At 37.8% G+C, this 21,637-nt stretch overlaps 2 protein-coding genes across 5 annotated transcripts in view; one reads left to right on the forward strand and one right to left on the reverse strand.

The window, feature by feature from the left end:
* CHLSN (cholesin) overlaps nt 1-21,637 on the forward strand; it is a 140,751-nt gene that overhangs the window by 12,467 nt on the left and 106,647 nt on the right. The gene's annotated exons all lie outside the window — the stretch shown is intronic.
* The window catches only part of GPER1 (G protein-coupled estrogen receptor 1), a 29,641-nt gene continuing 8,816 nt past the window's right edge, over nt 813-21,637 (reverse strand). The window contains exons 2-4 of the mRNA XM_075104923.1: nt 7,048-16,822; nt 6,348-6,494; nt 813-4,986 (exon numbers count right to left, since the gene is read on the reverse strand). Of these exons, the coding sequence (XP_074961024.1) occupies nt 3,481-4,551 (1,071 nt within the window). The 5' untranslated portion in view covers nt 4,552-4,986; nt 6,348-6,494; nt 7,048-16,822 and the 3' untranslated portion in view covers nt 813-3,480. The remainder of the gene's footprint in view (nt 4,987-6,347; nt 6,495-7,047; nt 16,823-21,637) is intronic.

The following is a 21,637-nucleotide window of genomic DNA, read 5'->3' on the forward strand; positions in this document are numbered from 1 at the left end:
ATGTCAAAGTACTGTGTAGAATCTGGGATCTCCCGACTCACTGATTCAAATTCCCTGTCACGTGCCCTCATGTCATGTAATGCTTTTCATAAATCAATCAAGCTTCATCTTTAAACTGACTGACTTTGGTTTTCCTAGATGTAGATGTGTTGTGCCTGCACAGTCAGTATTTAGTGTATCTTCTGAAACTGTTAAAAGGGTGCAAGGTTACAGCAGCTCTTTAACATGTTAAAATGGTCGGAGGTAACTATTTCTCTCCTGTCTTTCCACGTGGCTGAGGGAAGACTGTTGCTTTCAGTCACATCAGGTTCAGCCTGGTGCTAGTTTGTGGTGTTAGGATTTAGTTTGTTCCTAGATATTCAATAATACTCTGTGCATTCAAGACATTTTTGTGTTAAGGGATTATTTTCAAGAGCGGTTAACTGTTTCAGGGATTCTTTGATTTCTTTTTCTTTCTTCTGTGTGCTTGTCCTAACACTAGACTTTTGTCTGGAAACTTGATATAGAATATTGTAGCTAAGATTGTAAGCATCTGTGATAAGCAGGTTTTTAAATCTCATAGTTGTCATCAGTCCAGCATTTAGAAAGGCATATGGAATCCTTTCCTTAAATTAAACAGTTTGTGAGAGACCAGGGAGAAAAGTTAAGTGAAGTAGTTATATCAAAATCCTTACTCTCCGTTCCCCTTTCCCCTATACTCCAGAAAAGGTTTTGTTTACTCATGATCATGCTCTTTAATTTTAAAGAAAACTATATAGAGCACAGGTCTTTTGGTTTGTGGATAAGCCATGGTAATGAGTTATTGCAAGACGATGGGCTGCAGAAAGCATGTTATAAATATATGAAAGTTCTATGGCATTTCTGTAAATATTACTTTGTACATAGTTGCTGCTAAAAAAGTTTTGGGAAGAAGTGTGCCATTTTTTCACCTGGGAGAGGACTTTTTCTTCATTTATAGTAAGTAGTACATTTAAATTTAGTCATTTCAGGCACAGTTCCTAAGTCTGTACTGAAATATCAACAGTAGGAACCTCATCGGGTAGTTTAGGCTTTTAATTTGGATTTTAATGTGCAGTAAGTTGTTTCAGGTTGAGTAAATATTGTTTTCTTTATGCTATAGTAATCTGATCTTTCCTAGATTTCAATGTGATATCAGGACATTACTGAATATGATCATGTGGAAACAAACTATTTCATAGTATGTATGAGCAGGCATTTGCTATTACTGTCTGTTTATTATTATAAGCTGCTGAACAAAGACTCTTGATTTGTTATCTGCAGTGGTGATGAAAGGGCTTCTAGCATAGCTGTGATCAAAAAACAGATTCCTATATTGGGAGGGAGGACAAGGGGAAAGGAGTTTACTCCAATGAAAACAAAATGAGCAACAACTACAGTTGGCAAAGTGCATTCCTGTAATCCCAAATAAGTTATTTATTCATGGCAAGTGTCGAGATGACACAAGCCTAATATACCTCTAAGCTCAGGTGTGTCTTACTTCATGGCATTGCATTGCCAAGAGAATTATCCACTCCTTCAGTTCTGTGTTGTCTGAAATAGCCATCTTCCAAGGTGTCATTAATGTACAGTCAATAGGATGTGAGGAATTGTGGCTAATTCCAAAAGTGAAAATAATGAGGAAAAGGGCTATGTGTGATGTAGCACAATGGTGTGAGATTTCTTTGCCTAGTGTTGTTTAGCAACTCATTCTATGCAGAGGAGGCACGGCAGTGCAGGCATCTTTCTTCAGAGAAGATATGTTTGGTGTTCTACAGGGAAGATGTGACTCAGTTACGTTTTTCCTTGGACTGTGATTAGCAGTCACTTGCAAATAAATCAGCTGTTGCTGCAAATTCCACCCTGCAGTTCCTGTTTCAGTTGCAGGAATAGCTAGCTAGCTATCTCAAATTCAGCCACTGTCTTGTGGCCTTTCTGTTTATAGGTCAAGTCTTCTGTGGCCAAAGCTTCCACTAGGAAACTAAGTGTTTCGTGAGAAATATGAGTGGAATCATTGTTTTCACTGTTTTCTTTATTGCTTAGTAACTTTAGTTATTGTTTTAAGTGTCTAACTATAAAAATCCTTTAAAATCCGTTCATGTGCTAATTAATTCATATGACATTTGAAAACAGGACAAAGCATCTTATTCTGCAGAGTTCTGGTGCGTAAGTCAATGAACACAGAGGTGAAATGAGTTTGTTCACTTCAGAGGTGCAGCAAGTGATGTTTTAATTTTAATGATCTTGCACACTAATCTCTAGTAACTTTATAGCTTTCTCTGAGTTCAGCAGTAACTTGTGCTAAATATGAATCGGATTTAAAACCCAATTATTTTCTAGCAGGATTTAAAAACTATTGTTTTGAAGTATGTGATGCTAACATTTGTTTCCTTAATCTTCAAATGAACAAAGCAACCAACATGCATCTTAAAATCTTGAAAGGCCAGTGGTTCTGGAGGTGGGATAGATGGTACACAAAGGGCAAATCTGATGACAGCTAATCACACTCCCCATTATGTAAATTCTTCCTTTCTAAAATCTAAGGCTTCTGTCATTTTCATGAGCAGTTCTTATACTTTTTTGCAGAACCTGACTCTTTTTAAAGCCACAGCATTCTGTTCTGTGCCATCAAAATAGGCCTGCTAAATGTAAGGAGATCTCATGCAACGTCAATTTAAATCCAAGGGCAGATATGAATGTACATAGGTACACGCACTGGCATTTTTGACAAAAGGCCCAATTATGTCTACCCTGGGAAAGATTGTCATGGGCAATCCTTAAAAGACAGAATGAAGCTTTGCAGTTTGCTTCTGTGAAGTTCTTTGAGATGAGCTATATAGTTAGATTATTTCAGTTTTGATCGAGTACTGATGTAAACAGTAGCTTACATCTGTGTGACAAAAACTCTCCACTGTGCTAGATTATATTAAGATTAAAAAAAAGTTAATAATGGAAGACATGCTAGAATACAGTGACGATAATACTATGTAGTTCTTCTAACCAAAGTCATTTATCTTAACATATTTGGATGAAAAAAATCAATGTTTTCTGCATCTCCACACCAATATGTTGTAATGATTTTTCCCCACTGTTATGGCAGCTTCATTATTTCAGTGGAAGTACCTTATATACACCAGCGAAGTAGCGTCTCTGATAATCAGGTTACATCTAGAGTCTTCCTAACTTGATAAAATTTTCTTCTGTATTGTCATTCATACATGTATAATACAACATAAAGCTCCTTCAGTGCTCAGCTTTTAATAATCCTGTTCATAATTAAATATAAATCTGACTAAAACATATTCTTCTACATTAAAGTCTTGTCATAAAAACATTTTGAATATAAACCTTCAGTACTCGGTAGAGCAATACAATATATATATACACACACACACAAACGCACTTTTTTTCTGTTAGTTGTAAGCATCTTGTTCAATATTTGCACAACTTCACAGTCGTATGTTTTATACAACTGCTACTAAATCAGACTTCTGATTGCTCATTACTGTCAGGAATGACAGACGTTAAGGCAGCCTGGCAAAAGCGATGTAATGTTGACATTTTTGTTTTCTGTTCAATATACAGTCGCAGTTTGTCTCTGAAGGTTTCCCCTAGAAAACTGTAAATTAAGGGGTTCAAACAGCTATTAGAAAAAGCTGCTAGGTTCACAATATGCCCTGTTAAAGGATAATCATGTCTGAAGGATGGGCTGCTTGAAGAGGCAGGCTCGCTTTTCTTTTGAAGAAGTTGGACACTAATGAAGACATTTTCAGGTAGCCAGCAGATAAAGAAAACCAAGACAACAACAAAAATCATTCGAAGGGCCTTTTGTCGCCGCAGACGAAGACTCCTATGCTTGTGTGCTTTTATAAGAACTCGAACAATTAACGAGTAACAAAGACCGATGATCACAAAGGGGATAATAAACCCCAAGGTTATTTCTAGCCACTGGATTTCTTTTACATCTGCAAAACAAAAATAGACCTCTCCGGTGTGTTGTAAATGCACAGCTGTAAATGGAACTAGTGCTGCAGAAATAGACGCCATCCATATGAGACCACAGCTTAATCTAGCGTGTTGCATAGTGCGAAATATGTTGGACCTCATTACTTTTGCCAGTGCTATGTATCTGTCAAAACTCATCCATGTCAGAAAGAAAATGCTGCTATACATGTTGATCTGAAGGAACAAAGACATAAAGGTACAAATAATAGTGATATCGTAATACTTTTCATCAAGATTAAAAACCTCAATGAGAGAATCAGCAACTAAAATGAGATCCGCTACTGCAAGATTTATGAAGTAAAGGTCTGGAATAGTCATTTTTTCACGAAAGCTTATGTTGACAACCAGTATCAGAATGTTTCCTACAAAACCAATAGGAAAAAGAAATATTGTGTAAAGACATGATAAGAAAAGACCAATGACATATTGTTGGTGTTCCGATTTATCATCTAATCTAGAAGATATGCTTTCATTACACAAATGTGATCCATTTAGGTTAAAAGTGCTGTTACATATAACAGGTGATATTGAGACAGAGTAAGTTTCCATGGTTAAAATATCTGCAGAAAAGATATTAGTGCTCACAGTTTGGTGGTAATGCCAAAAAAATCAGGTTTTTGGTTGTTTTCAACTAAGTTCATAGGAAGCATTTTCAGTGGAATGGAAAAAGATGTACAGTTTTGTATAGGAAATGAAAATTCTTTAGAAGTCAAATTAATTAGACTTAAAATTGACTGAACTATAACAATAACAGTACAAATAGTGAATTTCTTAAATTTTTTTACAGATACTATATAAATTGCAAATGAGAGAATTTGCAGTTCTTGTATGCCTTAAGATCATGTAGGAATCCTTTTACCATTATGGTACTTGGATCTCTTTAACAAAAGCTTTTCATCATCAGTGTTTCTTCATGCAAGTTGGAAGGTAGTAGAATTTTAGCTCCATTTGTTTTCTTTTAATAATCAATGAACATCCTTGGACCTGCAATTTGCAAATGGAGAATCATTAATCTCATACTCCAGCATTGTACCATATGCTTCTGCTAACTTCACATACACAGCTGAGGCTGTAGGAAATGTCATGTTTGAATATGCGAACGTTTGGCTAAAAGAATTTCAGTTGTTCTAGATGGTAATATATTGTGAGGGCAGATCTGTTATAATTTTGTGTACCCTTCAGGGACTCACTATTGGAAAATGTAGAAATATAGAAAATCAGATGAGTGAGTTTAGCCTCCTGAAGAAAAACTTTATTTTTTAATGTTTAGATACATGTAAAAAAATTATTTAATCATCGGCTTGTAATTAATTAATTGCTATTAAAGTAGCAGAGTCTGTGGCTGAGAAGGCAATGGAGGTGAAAATCAGTTGGTTCCTTCTGCTTTCAGGGGGAAGGAAAAGGCAAATTTTAGAAATGAAAGTGATGCAAGCAGCATATTGATTTACACCAACATTATTATACTCGATTTGCTTTTCTTTGTGATTAATTATGTTGCACTGACTTCCAGATAGGAATGGAAAATATCAGTTATTCGATTTGTTTACTTACAAATGTTGAATGCTAGGGACTTGAAGCATTGCTAGAATTTCTTTATTTAAAAGAAAAAAACCCAACCAAACAAAAGACACCCCAAACAAATAGAACAGCAAGAAAATTATAACCTAGGGTATTTTGTGTTAAATTTTAAATATTTTGAATTGCTTTAATCTTCATTTTACTACCAAAATCTTGATTTTTTTTTTTTTAAATACACTAAAACATATTAAAAAATTAAATTGTTTACTAGTAAAATCCATGTATATTTCCACATTTTAATGACTTAGTCCTGCTGATACACAGTCTAGGGGAGGAAAAGGAGCAGAGCACTAATGGAGTAGGAGTGTTAGAATATTTTCGGTCAGAAATATAGCTCTGAGTTTGCTTAGATGTATTAAAGTTATCAGAAGTAGCTAGCAGATACTTAAGTACCGATATCTGTTCCAGAGCTTTTATTTCTTAATGACATAGGCATAAGTACACAGTAGCTGTTGCTATGTTTTGAATAATTTTCATAATATGAATCGTTATGCTATGAAATTACACTTATTTGAAGAAGGTTCAGGGTTTATTTCAAGCAGCTCTGGAAGTCAGACGTGAACTATTGTCTTCTATGTAACATCCTTTCATTTTTGAATAAGGCAGTAAAACTGCTTTAAATACAATAAAAGATAAGTTAACAGTCTAAGCAATTGATTTTAAAGATCGGTCTGTGGTCAGATTTTAATTACATCTGAAAGGCCACCAAAAGCCAAGCAATTACAAGCATTACAGGTAACCATGTACTGTGAAACACTTTATTTTACCTTAATTCCATTTCTCCAGAGCTGATTTTCCTCCAAACAACAGAAGGCTGGTTCTTGCTCAGGTACACGCTTAATGGATGTGTCAACTTCGACTGTCGTGTCAGTAAAAACTTGTATTTAGGTGTGCAAAGCTGCAGTGAATGCCACCTGTTGACGATTCAGCAGTAAAAAAAAAAATCATATAAAGTCTATTCTGCTTTAAAACGTCTTAAATAAAGGATAGTTTACAACAGGAAAATGCAGATCTTGCTGCATGTCCTTGGCAATAAAACAAGCTTTATAGATTCCCAGGGTTGTTCTAATTTGTGTGCAGTTGAAGTGCTGCTGAACAGCCTTATAAGGCTAGAATTAACCCTGTTTCTGCTGGTTTCTTTTTTACTAGAACTAGTCAAGCATCTTTTCTCTCAGATTTGTCAGTTTTATTTTGCCTAATGTTCATTTTACCCTCCTTTCTGCCTTTCAGAAGGCATTTTTTTCAAATTATATAGTCCGTTCAAACCTACAGCTCAGCTGATCAAGAATATTTATTTGCAAATCATAGCTATGCGTATTTTACATAGCTATAAAGCAATAATTACTGTTAAATGCGGTATTTTTTAGAAGCTCTGGGCAATATAAAGAGAACTATTCAACTGAGGGAAATCTAGCAGCTGAGAAGGGTCACTTGCTAAACTGACAGCATACATTTGAGTTTTCTTACCTTCAAGTCGATCCCATTTTGCCTCTTTGTATTTTAATTTTCAGGTACACATCATCATCATCACACTTCTTAGAATTACTCATGTCAAAATCACATGGATAAAATAAGCTTATTTTGCAGAGAACGTGGAACCTCAGTCTTGCATAAAAACACCAGTATTGCAGGTGGAGTTTTGCATTTCATCTGCGGGGGGGGGCGAAACTACTTGACGTTTCCAGAAACACCACCTACCGGTGGCCAGAAGTCTTAGAACGGAAAGTAAACCTTTTTTCTCACAAGAGAGAAAAGTTATTTGTGTAAGTTCCTTTTTATGATTATATTGATCTGATACATGCATATTGAGTGCCATTAATGGATATGCTCTATATTGATGCAGCATTCTGCTGCTACTGGAATAAGATGAGTTGGATCTCGGCATTTAGGATTTCAAGAGCCAGTATTACAGTTTCAGAAGTGTGGAGGAAACAATTAACATGTCATTATAATGGATGTATTACATCTATAACAATGGCAAAATATTTTTAGGTTACAAAAGATCTCATCTGTAGAAAAGCGAAGCAAAAGTTCTTTACACAAGTGGCTTTGGGAGTAGAAAGCACTTTGTCCTCTAGTGCCATTGAGGCAAATATATTATTTGCTGGTCTATTGTAACACACTGTGCATAGGAACACAGCATTTTGGCAGTGTTACTAAAAATGATTTTTAGGATGTTCTTACACAATGGCTCTTCATAAATAGTTTTGATATAAATTATTATTTAGGTTAAAAGAAAGTTTGTGCAAATTCGTGCTGGTAAAGATTTTCTGACCAGAAGACTTCCACTGTGTGTGGAATGGCTTTCTGGAGTGTCTTTCTACAGGGTTATGAGGGCAGACAGCCTGAAGTATTTTGCTTTGAGAAGTGTACAAATATGATTGCATTATAGCACTTGAATAATTGTAATGTTAGAAAAATCTTGTGATACCAGCTTTGAAGGTCTTAATTTTTCTCTGTGGTAAAGAACAGGATTATAAAGTCTTTATTGTTGTTTGTTGATCATGTGGTTTTGCTGTACTTAATTCTGTCCTTCAGAGCTTTCACTGATCTTGTAAGGGCCAGAAGGATTTTTTTACTTTGCTTTATGCATAATGTTAGCTTCGGGGTGTTACTTGTTTGTAATTATGGGGGCCTGGATTTGATAATTGGCTGGTCTGTCTGTCCTTGTTTTTCTAGCTGTGAATATCAGCTGATTTGATATTAAAATGTGTAATTCTGAGTGCTGATTTTCCTGCTTGAATTCATTATAAGAAATATGTCACTTTGCCATGCTTCCAGGATTGTTAGGAAATTATCTTTTGAAAGACCCATGAGGTAGCTTTTTCCTGCTGGTAGAACTATGAAGCATAAAAGGCCAAATCTAGTATTATTCTATTGTAATTAGTGAGTTCTGCATTTCACTAAATATTTTATGAGATGATCACGTGAATTCTCTGAATCCTGTTTCCTAAAATGGATGAGAATATCTTCAGGCTCTTGTTTATGCACTTAGATTATTGTTACTGATTAATCTATCTTAATCTCACTGTTTGTCACTTCCATATTCCATAAAATGCTTATAAGTAATTTTAGCAGCTGCTGAACATTGTGCCCTTTCTCTTTCCCTGTCAGTTGCTGATATTCCATGGGACTTTATAGGGAGTGCCTTAATGATCCATAACTAGTCACAGTTGTGATTAAGTATTACAGGTCTCCCTGTTGTACCTTGGTGGTTGCTGAGAATATGCATGAAAGCAACTGGTGCGACAGTGTTCATATAATGTCAGACCTTGATAATCCAGCATTTAAAGTTTTCCTAGCAGTGTTTTTTAGATCTGTAGTAGTCAACTTCTAGGACGCTGTATATAGATCAATAAACATGTCCAACACTATAGAGTCCTTAAGGAATGCTAGTGTAATTGTCTATGATGTACTTGGGTGCACCAGGAGGCTTAAAGTGGGGTATAATAGAAGATATTCTATGTAATTCAGCAGGCTTCAACATATGTGCCTGCTATTGTGTGGCAAAAAGGTGACAGCTGAGGAGGAAGAAAGTGGGAGATGTAAGTAAAGGAGAGAACAACACAAGCGGTCTGGTGTATCACAGCTCTTAAGCCACCACTATACAGCAGCCTTTCCAGCGGGGTGATAAGTGGGATAAACCCTGTGGGATGTAGGAGCTGTTAGATTCTGTCAGAAGTGTAGAAGTGCTGTGGGTATGAAGCTGTTGAGTCCTGGAGTAGTTATATCAGGGCTAGGGTGTATGAAGCTGAAAAAAGTAAAGTACTGTATTGCATGGAGCGGGAAGGAAGCATAAAATTGTGTTGGAATGCTTACAGTGTAATATAACCATATGCAGAAGAAATAAGATTTGTATGAGAATGCCTACTGATATTATCTCCAGAGGAAATACAGATGCTGTTGTAAAGTTCATGAAGTTTCGCAGGTAGATTGATGTCCTCCAAATTCTCATCTTTTTGTTAGCATGGTGTCCTGGTTTCAGCTGGGATAAAGTTAATTTTCCTCCTAGTAGCTGGTATAGTACTGACTCTGACCTCTTTCAGCCACTGAATGACATCTGTCTGTGTCCATTACCCTGTTCTAGAGCACCCTCATACTTTATCCTGTCCAGCCTCAGTAACTTTCTCTTTCTTGCAAATAATCAAACTTAGTTTAACTGAGTTGGAATTAATTGTGTTCTATACCTGCAGAAAACCTTGGACAGAGTGTATTTTGTGTTTAGGCTTTTCAGCTGCTGATAATTCTGAGAATGCATTTTTCTTACTAAAAATAATTTTTAAAAGTTCAGCCTTTTCTTTTGCAGGGACAACACCTGTACACATTCAAACTCTTCTAGTAAAAACTTTTTGTTTTTCTTAAAGTGTATATCACAAAACTCTTGGGGGATAATATGCAAATTTTACAAAATTGGATCACAAAATGTTGTACAGTGAAAGATGATTCATCACAGGACTTCAGGTTCTATCCAAATGCGATTAAAAAAAAAATAAAATTCGCAAAGCTTCAATCGTCCTTACCTTAATAGTTGAGTCTCGCAGTCCTTTGATGGACACTTGTGCCGTGGAAGTGAAACGCATTCTTTCATTCTAGCCAATTTATGAATCAATTTGCTGTGCAACATATACGGTGTAAACATTATATAGAGTACTTATTTTGGCTGAATTGCTTGAGCTTTCACCCTACCCCAAGTCTTCTGCAACTACCTCAAAATCAAGATAAATAATGCTGTAGCCCTTTCATGGTCTGTAAGTTTGCAATTAGAATGTAACTAAGGCCAGGTTTAGTAATACATGTAGGGGTGTAGCAGCTTGAGTTATGATTCAAGTGTGCAAATCCAGTCTCTCTGCAGCTCAGATGTTGTTTTGCAATGGGATCAGATCAAATTTGAGCCAGCTGTTTCAGTAAAGATGAGTCCTTAGTCTCTACATGTTCTTTTCCAAAGCATGTTACCAACTCAGAAATTCATGCTTAAACTTGAGCAGCCTGCTCATTTCTCCTCTTTTACTCAATGGAACGGTTTTTTTCAAAAGCAGGCCAAAGTCTTAGAAAGATACGAATATTACCAGTACAGAAGTAATATATTCTTCCTTGAATTTTCCAGTGTATCCCTTCAGTTAATTTTGACAGCATGCCTATGAAAATATATGCTCTATTTCTTCTGGAACATCCTGTTCTAAACTAGGTGAAGCCTGGAAGAAGTAAGCGTTCAACAAAGCTGTTGCTGGTATAGTGGAAAAGGAAAAATCTCTCCAAGCAGGAGGATTTTATTTTGTTCCTAAAAATACACTTCAAATTACTAATAATTCAAAAACTCTTAATCTTAGCCAAAACTGCTTTTTTCTCCCTCATATAAGACTATTTTAGAATGCCTTTTGGGGACTGTTTCTGTTCCTTCCCCTATTGCACATAGGGGTGTTTGCCCTCATATTCTAGCTGGATGCAAATAGATTTTTATCTAGGACTGTATGTTCATTGTCTTGAATTTTAATGTAAGCTCTGAGTAACTTTATCAAAAATGATTTAATGAAACGTTTCTGTATTGCTTTAAGTTATATTTGTAACTATTTGAATTATTGTTCTGCATTTTTCAACCTCTTCTCTCCTGTTTATCTCTGTTTTCTCCTATTCTGTTGCAAAGTCTTTTCATTGTACACAGAGATTTCTTTATGACATTATAACCAGCCATCCAGAAGATAGCCTGTTTTTTCCCATGACAGTAGCTGTGGACAGGGAAGAGACCAGAGAACATTCACTCGCGTCTCTCAGATTGCAACCAGAAGCTATACCCAGGAGTACTCATACTTATACATAGCAGTTCATTCTTGACAAGATGTACTTGTTCCCAAATCCTAGATCTGGCAGTAGGCCCCTACAGGTTTTATTTCTCTGTGAGGTTTGGTTATAGTTCTGCATTAGCTGTGTACCTTTCTGAGAGTATCATGAAGCATCCTTCCACCCATGTTGAATCTTCAGGCTCCTTACAGGTGCATTATTATGATTCACTCACCATTAAAGCAGATTCCAGGTCCCAGCCAACCTTTACTAGAGCCAACATTTACTGACTAGGTTTTCTTTTAAACGCCTTTAACAGTAACTCAGGACTCAACACCGTATTTATTCTTTCATCTTCAAATATAAAATATATGGAAGCGGTGAATAAAGAGGAATCCTTTGTGCATCGTTACCATCCTAGAAAATAACCTCCTTACCCGCGGTGCAGCTGAAACTATGATACTCTGTCTGAATTGGGATAAACAGCTTGCATCTTCTGACATACTCTTTCACTCAGCCTGTCAGCTTTTTCAATGATGTACAGCTCTTACAACTCATCTCTTCAAACTTCTTTTTGCAGGGCTGATCTTCAGTCCATGTTGTTTAATCTCTCTCTTCTCAGGTACAGTACAAAACCTCTGATGCCAGCTGAGAAATCCTTTCACAAGTATGAAATGGGCTCTTGTATTCAGAGAGATGATTCTTACCTACGTACTTCCTTTCTCACCAGGTTCTATAATAGTCTGTTTATACGTAGTGTTCTTTAATTACCCATCTGTTCATGCTGGCAGCAGAACAAAATTGAACAGGAAAACAAGCTGACATAATACAATGCAGACATCTTACCAGTTGATTTTTACATCTTGCAGAAATGTTCGTCCTTATGGTCCTAGTTAGTGAGACTATGTATTGCCCTTCATTTGCATGCGATGCAGTCATGGCCCATAAGTTGCGCAACTTGGATGTCTAAGACTAGATCCACAGATCTAGATACTAGATCTATATACTGTATTATTATTGAACAAATGTCCTTTATTTTTCCATTTATGCACTTGGCTGTTGTTTTGGGGAAGATATTCCTCTTGATCTATCAGTGCTCACTTTTCTCTGTCCTAGGCAGCCTATGCTGATTTACACCAGCTCGCCATGCAAATCTGGACCCTGTCAAGAAGACCTTCCAAAGCATACAACTGCAAAAAAATACCTATCAGTTTTGTTAGCATCTGGGTATCATGCAAAGGCACATATGTAAGCATCAAAGCGGCTTTTCTCAGAACCCTATCAGTCACTTGAGCCTTCCACATCACACCACTGTATTTTTATAACTTTGCAATCTAAGTCTTCGTCTTTATCCAAGATGTAGCAAAATTCTGTGCCTTCCCTGTTTCCATTCTCTCCACCTCTGTGAGGAAAAGCTGAAACTGAAACTAAATGTATAAGATGGCTCCTGGCCAAATTCAATTACAGTAACAATGTGCTCAAAGCAAGCGTTTAAAACTTTGCACCTACATCTCACCCTGCACTGGCTACTGATTCTGCAGGGCTACATCTGAACTCCTATAGCACAGCTGTTTTATTCTCTGATGCAGATTTGTTCCCCCATTGAGCACCATTTACCCATGACTTTTCATTTAAACCTATAATGCTCCTATCTTGTCTCCAGCAGAGCCCTGATTTCAGTTTGGAACTGGGGCTTTGCTTTTAGAATCACAGAATTATTAAGGTTGGAAAAGAGCTCTAGGATCATCAAGGCCAACTGTCAGCCCAACACCCCCAGGCCTCCTAAGCCATTCCCTGAAGTGCCACGTCTACAAGTTTTTTTTGAACACCTCCAGGGATGGTGACTCCCCCACCTCTCTGGGCAGCCTGTTCCAATGCCTGACCACTCTTTCAGTGATGACATTTTTCCTAATATCCAATCTAACCTCCCCTGAGGCAGCTTGAGGCCATTTCCTCTCATCCTATCACTGGTTACTTGGGAGAAAAGACCAGCCCCCACCTCACTACCACCTCCTTGCAGGTAGTTGCAGAGAGCGATAAGGTCTCCCCTCAGCCTCCTCTTCTCCAGGCTAAACACCCCCAGCTCCCTCAGCCGCTCCCCATCAGACTCACTTTCCAGACCCTTCCCCAGTTCCGTTGCACATCCCTGGACACGCTCCAGCACCTCAATGTCCTTCTTGTCCTGAGGGGCCCAAAACTGAACACAGTACTCGAGGTGCGGCCTCACCAGTGCCGAGCACAGGGGCATGATCACTGCCCTGCTCCTGCTGGCCACACCGTTCTTGATACAAGCTGGGATGCTGTTGGCCTTCTTGGCCACCTGGGCACGCTCTGCTGGCTCACGCTCAGCCATGTGCTGACCAGCACCCCCAGGTCCTTCTCTGCTGGGCAGCTTTCCAGTTGCTCTTCCCCAAGCCTGTAGCGTTGCATGGGGCTGTTGTGAATCAAGTGCAGGACCCAGCACTTGGCCTTGTTAAACCTCATACAACTGGCCTTGGCCCATCGATCCAGCCTGTCCAGGTCCCTCTGCAGAGCCTTCCTACCCTCAGGCAGATCAACACTCCTGCCCAATTTGCTGTTGTCTGCAAACTTACTGAGAGTGCACTCGATCCCCTCATCCAGATAATTGATAAAGATATTGAACAAGACTGAGCCCTCAGGGACCCTGCTCGTGACTGGCCACCAGCTGGATTTAGCTCCGTTCACCACAACTCTCTGGGCTCGGCCATCCAGCCAGTTTTCTACCCAGCAAAGAATAACCCCATCTAAGCCATGAGCCACCAGCTTCTCCCGGAGGATGCTGTGGGAGACAGTGTCAAAGGCTTTGCTAAAGTCCAGGCAGACAACACCCACAGCCTTTCCCTCACCCACTAGGAAGGTCACCTGGTCATAGGAGGAGATCAGGTTGGTCAGGCAGGACCTGCCTTTCATGGACCCATGCTGGCTGGGCCTGATCCCCTGCTTGTCCTGCATGTGCCTGGTGTGCGCACTCAAGATGAACCGCTCCATAATCTTCCCCTGTGCTGAGGTCAGACTGACAGGCCTGTAGTTCCCCGGATCCTCCTTCCAGCTGTTCTTGTAGATGGGCATCACATCGGCAAGCCTCAGTCGTCTGGGTCCTCCCCTGTTAACCAGGACTGCTGGTAAATGATGGAGAGTGGCTTGGTGAGCTCCTCTGCCAGCTCCCTCAGTACTCTCGGGTGGGTCCCATCCGGTCCCATAGACTTGTGAGTGTCCAGGCGGCTCAGCAGGTCATAAACTGCTTCCTCCTGGATTATGAGGGGTTTATTCTGTTTCCATCCCTGCCTTTCAGCTCGAGGGGCTGAATACCCTGGTGACAACTGGTCTGACTATTAAAGACTGAGGCAAAGGAAAGCATTAAGTACCTTAGTTGCCTTTTTAAAAACATGCTTCAGTTATACTGTTCTGGGCTGACTTTCCTGGTTTTTTAGTTAGTATATTAATGAATGTGACTCTTCCAAGGCATGTGACTTCATACCTCTGAATGGACTCATCAAGAATGGATTAAATCAATAATTGTCATTAGTCTTAATGCAAAGTTGAAGCTGAGAGTACATTAGCAAAAAGCTTTCATTCTTGCACAAAGTTTTAATTATCCATCCTGTTGGTCTTTCCAGTTCAGTGCCTCACAAAGGACCTGAAGCTTTCCTTCATGGACCAGCATTTCCATTAATTTGAATTTTTTTTTGTGGCATAAGAATTCAGACAAAAACCTTAAGGGTTACAATAAAAATCTAAGAGGAAAATGGAAAAAGGGAAGAAATGCTCAGTTTGGGGATGTGTGTGTATATATATAATATAATCAAGTGGTACAGTAGACTTATAGTATTAAATACTGTTTCAGGATTATAATGGATTCTTAAGCCTTACTTCACTGTTGCTGCTACTGGGCTTTACCAATGTTATAAAAATAAGCTGTTTGTAGGGCAAGAAGTCAAAAGAGGAAGCACACCTGAGAAAATGCTTTGGCTGTGGATTTTTACCTTTGTTCAAAGTTGCTTTCTGCTATGTTTTTGTTTGGATCTTTGCCGGGGCATTGATATTATTACAAAAGCATGCTTCTATGGCAACAGTACTTTTCTTTCTACTTGGCTTTGAAGTAATACTTGCAGAAAATAGGCGCTTACAAAAAAACCCATATATATATGAAAAACACCCCAAACAACCCCAGACCATACATGTTTTCTCATAGATCACTGCAAATACTAGAACTAAATATTTTTTTTCTTCTAGTACTGCTAGCTGTAAGATAGTCCAAGTTTGGGTTCTAAAGGAGGAACAGTTATCCTTTTTTGAAGAAGTAAAGAACCAAACCAAAGCCCACAAAAAAACCCTAAAAAGTAAAGTGGATTGACAGTTCTTCAGAACAGCAAGTATTACTGAGACCCACTTTCAAGTGTTGTAGTTGTTACTGGTATTTCAAGGTGATTGTCGGCAGTGTTTTCCCTTCGGCACTTCTGTATGACTTTAAGTACTTCATCCTTGCATGGTTTATGAAAACAAAGTATAAATAGCAAGCTAACACAGCTCTCACAGAACAACACTATTTCTGCGATATTCATCACAAGCTCATTCTTTTGAGTTCCAATGCTCTTCTGTAATTTGAACGTTGTCCTGAAGAGAATCATAACATTATAAAATAGACGGCATATAAATGTTGTTATGCTTATAATGTATGCAGCAGGGTAAGTACGGATGTGCTGTTGTAAGGCCGTTGCTTCAGCAGGTGCTTCTTTAGCGAAGAGAATGGTAAAACAGAGTATCTGAAGGTATGACGGGATTCCAAATCCAAAGGTGAATTTAATGATCTCATATTCAGGCCATGCAAATAATGGATCTAACTGGCAGTCTGTTTCCAAGGAATAGTTGTCTGTGCCAACCAGTACTGCCTCAGTCAGTGACAAACAGAAGGTATATATAAGTACAAATCCAACACACAATATGGGTCTTTGGGTTGCATTGCGAAGAGTAGTCCCTGTTGGAAATCTCTTAAGTAATAGTATGAGAAGTGTCAAAATCAAAACATACTGAGAATTGAAATAACTGAAGTTGAAAAAAAATGACAGTACATTACATGTGAGGCGGGTTACTTTTAAATAGTCAGGTCTAGTAATGACAGTAAATGATAAAAAAATCATTGTAATATTGCTGATGGTGAAGTGTAGAAGGAGTAAGTCTAAGTTTTCTATGGCTTTGTGCTGCAAATAATTCTTTATGAAAATGATCAAAATGCATATGCCAGCTATTAATCCTGTTGGTACAAAAAAGGCAATGTAACAGTGCATAAGTCTTGATATGATGTTTTGTGACGCTATGAAGGCTTCGATTTCTTCTGCGGGGATGAAAGTCAAGTTCTTGCTCGGGTAGCTGATCCATGTCATGCTGTGAGGTGTCATCCTTCCTTCCTTCTGTACTGCCCTTATTTCCTGTTCAGCGGAGTTTGAAACTGAAATGGAAAAGGAAGGTGAAACAGGTTTTAAAGTACAGTTTGTAACATCTCTAATTTGTGTGTTAAATATTAAGTCCAGTCAGGAGTATGAACCATTTGTTCAGAATAAATGTAGTGATTTTTTTCTGTGATTATTATGTTCTTATGTTAATTTCAAGCTAACCTGCGTATTATCTTTTGCCAGAGAAATCTGGCTTTTTATTTTTTTTACCTGGTTCCTGCTCCCACCACTGTCCCCTCCCTTTTCCTCACTTGATGCCGACAGGACTTTACTGCAGCTCAGCTTTGTAGACAACAGCCAGGATTCTGCGCAGTCATGTCTCCTGTAGAATAAACGGGCGAGTTGGCCGTTCGGTGGGTGAGGAAGGAGTTGGCTCTGTGATTAGGTGGAGCCGCTTTTCCTCACCATCTTGCCACAGAACGATAAGGCAGTACACAGGGCAATTCCAGTGTGGGGGTTGCGGCTACAGCCACAAAATAGCTTCACTGTACTGTCGCAAGGGTGGGAATTTTGTATCATTTGAACCCAGCTGACAGTCTCAAGGCTCACACCCCATGCTGAGGAAAATGCAGAGATAATCACAATATGAGGCAAGAGTTGCATTCCTTCCTTTGTTTTGGTTTTGCTTCCTTTCTGTTATGAAAAAAGCCTTTCATAACTGCAGTCTGTACTGAGGAGCCCATATAAAATTAATGTGAATGTTTAAGAACTGTTATGAACAAACTGCTTTCATACTAAAACATCTTTATACATTAATAATGCTGTCATTTTTAGATGTAGCTCTTGCATAAATCTGCAAAAAATAATGCTTTTCTACATGCTTGACTTTGAGAAAATTATTACCGGTGCATTAAAAGTCTATTGATAAAGTTTTAGCAAGGAACATTTTTTACAGCTGAATTATAGATTCCTCAAAATAGGAAATTTTAAGGCTGTTAGATGTAATGACTCTATGCTATGTTGATATAATAATTCTGCTACCCTACAAACATTCGGAGGATCCTTTTTGAAGCCAAAAAGCTTTGTAGGAGAACATGGTATGTACTCAAGGAAAATTGAGTGTAACAGATATGGGTATATAAATATTACAGACCATCTTAAAGGATCATTAACTCGATTTCTAAAAGAAAACTTCTGTGCACCTTGTACTGATTGATGCAGAGGATAGCATACTTTTTTTTCAGTTACAAAGGATAAATACTTTCAAACGTAAAAATGAAGTCACTATTCTAATAAATTTTGAATGTCTGATTAAGCGTGGTCCTTAGTACCAGAAAAAGTTAAACATACAGGCATTTTTACAGCGTAGAATGTTGGTTTTTTTTGAAAAAAACCCTTCTTTATTCACAAGGCTTTCCATTTTGTATTAGAGTTTGGTGTTTTTACTTTGTTCCATTGTACGCAAAGGTGGTCTGTACAAGGAATGTACGTGGTGCATCAGGCAAAGACCAGACAGTGGAGTTCTTATAGAAGTTTCTGTACAGTTGTATTAGTAATAAGAGCGATGTACTTAGTTGTACATAACGCATTTTCCATAAAGGGGTTCTAGTGAGGTTAACTCTTAAAGTGAAAGGAACTTTAAATTGGTAAAAGTTCATAAAGAGAGATTAATGTTTTTAAGCAGTGTTCATTATAGATAAGTCAGTGTCTTAATACTGTTTGACAGTTCATTTATGGTTGTTACCTCTGACACTACTTCACATTTCTGATATTTCTAATCTCTCCTCAAAATTGGAATTCTAATACTGGTTTTAATTAGAAAGTGGACTTATCAAAGTGGCTTTGATTAAGTGTATATATAATCTTATATAATTATAATTTCATTTATATAAAACCATGGAGTTATGTTTTGATTCAGCAGTGTTCTTTGTCCCCTTTTAAAGACGGAGTTTATTCCTTTCAATGAAAGGATATTTTTGGAGAGGCTTTACTACAGGAAGGACTGATGCATCCAGGGAAGTTTTTGTTACAGGTGCACTCACACACAGGAGGGGAGAATTTGGCTGGTTGGACTCTGGCTGTGTTCTAAGTACTGAACTGGAGTACGCCATGCAGGAAAGCACTGATGGGCAAAACTGGTGGAAGTCTTGGAAGGAAGTGAAGAGTCAATATAATGTTGAAGCTTAAAAATAGATTGTTAAATATGAACAATCGTAAGAAAAATTAAGTGAAAAATCTTTTCAGAGATGATAGGTCTTGGGAGGAAATACTGTTGTCATCTTAATTGAGGAAATATATCCTAAATGCTTGCAGTAGAGCTTTTGTTTCTGTTCAGCTCATTTTTAATATGAACCACTAAGAAGGACTCAGGTTTGTATTAAGTACTCAAACTGAAAAGTGAGAATAGTTAAAAGGAAAAAAACCCAAACCACACACGCAAAACCTCACAACTGTAGTCAACTGGTTGGCCTCTTTTATTTCTTCATACTAGTGATTTCCCCCTTCTAGATTTTCATTTCGAAGTATCTCTTTTGAAATAAAGCTGAGCAGTCTGATTTCTAAATTGTGTTCTAGGCTTAATACTGAAGAACTTGGGGGGAAAAATGTAGATGTCTCATTAATCAGGTAGCTGCAATACTCTCTACTTCCCTCTTGCTCTATGACTGAAAGTGATCTACTGTGCAGAAAGAGGATGTGGAACCATCTGAGCATCTGCAGAAAGCTTGTCATTATCATTCCACACAGTAGTTTCAGGAGGTTAAGAAGTATTTATGTTTTGAGAAGCTCTTTCACCAGTCTCTAGTGAGACTATCTTCTAGTCCCATCAGGTCTTTTGCAGGATCGAAGATTTTAATTTAGTTCCGGCACTGTGAAGGTTTCCATTATCTTCTCAACAGCTTTCACACCCTGAGCCAACTAACCACATTCACTGTGCTTGCAAAGAATCTCAGAATAGCTTAGCAACATTCAACTTTTATGGTAGCATAATTGCAAAGGAAACAAAAGAGACAGTTTCACAGGAAATCATAAAGCCTTACATCAAATTACAGGAAAACCAAGGTGCCAAAACCTGGTTAAATTTGCTCAGAGTATAGCTTTGGTACTGATACTGGGTTCATCTTTGACCATAGCAAGGTATTTTTTGTTTAGCTACTCTGGGCATTTAAGACAAAGTAAGGAATATTAGACTTAATGAAGTATATTCCAGCGGTTGCAACCTACTGTGTAAGAAAGTGCATGTATCATCTTGGTTTTTCTTTCTGTATCCACCAGTTTGCATGTTGCGATATTTTAATGATGGACCAGCACAGTGTTATGGAGAGGCTATTGATGTGTTTAGGCCTCATTTGTTACAGATGTCAAGATGAATGCCTGAAATAGTTTCAGCTGGGTTGTAACTCTCTTTTATTGACAGACCATTATTTAACATTACTGTTTAATGATAACAATGATGTTGTAACAACTCTCCACCTCGACATTGCTATTCTAACAAAAGTGTGTGTCTCTCAACTTACCTCATCCGGGGAGGGATATAAACGAAATAAAAGTAATCTCTTCAACCTAGAATTAAAATACTCAATTGAGGGGAAATAACAGTGCAACTGTATGTCTATAATTATAATCAGTGTAAATATTTAAATTCTGACTTAAGGAAAAATTTCTGGGTGCGCTGTTTTAAAGGGAACTTCCAGAAAATGACACAAACCACACAAACCAAATCTGACCAAAACAACGAACTGCAGCTTTGCTATGGTTAGTCAGTATGAGCATGATGCTTGCTTGAATTCAGTAATTCAGTTTAATCACAGAAGAAAAAATACCTGCTAGCAGATTGTAGCTTATTCTGAAATATTTTTGGTTTGGTGAATAAGATTAAAGTTAACACTGTAGACATTAATTTTTCCCCCCTTAAATTATTTCTATAAGTTATCGTTCTGCTTTAAAAAAGAAAAACCACCAACATAATAATAATGTCACACTGTTTTCTTATTTCGTTCTGGTTTCTTACTAAGTATTTGAAAGAGAGCAAATGGCAGTTTTGATTTCGGATTGTGGTAGGAAAGGTTGTGTGCAGATGTCAGCAATCGAATATGCCTAATACTTCATACAAGCTAATAAGAGTACGTTCTTCTCTCTAACATGGTCACCCTAGATACATATTTCTGATTTATGAACTTATACTACAATCTAATTTTTTTCAATATTTTGTCTCTTCATAACTATTTCAGTGAAATTTGAGGATATATAGCACATTACAAGATGTATTGCTCATCACCTCATGAAGTCGCTGCATTATGTTTTTTCTAGCTGAGATTATAAATTGGACCCTGTCAGAAACGTCTGACTCCTCTGAAGTCTCTGCACCTGGTTGATTGAATGTAGTCACAGATGGCATAACCTCTCTATATATTTGTTTACATCAGAATGGATAGTTTTAGAAAGTCTTATGACTGTAAGGTGCTCATCGATCATGTAAAGCAATTCTTAGAAATTGTAAGCCTTTGGAGTTTCAGAACATTGCCAAAGCATTGTTTGTTCCTTGCACTAAAGTAAATATATGCTTAGAATAATAATGGGATGAAGGAGCTCACAACTGTTGCTGTGATAAGATGAACACATTGGCAATTTTTTATAGACTTTTGGTAACACTCATTTAATTTAAAGTAAAAAGATAAGTTCCTTGGGAGCAGCAGAGCACTAGAGGGTGGTTTATTTCTCACATCTTTTATATCAGAATCTCCACGCTGCCAACCACAGCATGGTTTTCAAAGTGCTTTGCATTACCATCATAAAAAAAATAAGGAATTTATTATGTAATTTTTCTCTGCTATGAGAAAAACTGGTACTCCCTCAGTTCTTGTCTGGTTCTT

This window comes from Phalacrocorax aristotelis, chromosome 10 (genome assembly GCF_949628215.1).
Source record: "Phalacrocorax aristotelis chromosome 10, bGulAri2.1, whole genome shotgun sequence".
Lineage (NCBI taxonomy): Eukaryota > Metazoa > Chordata > Aves > Suliformes > Phalacrocoracidae > Phalacrocorax > Phalacrocorax aristotelis.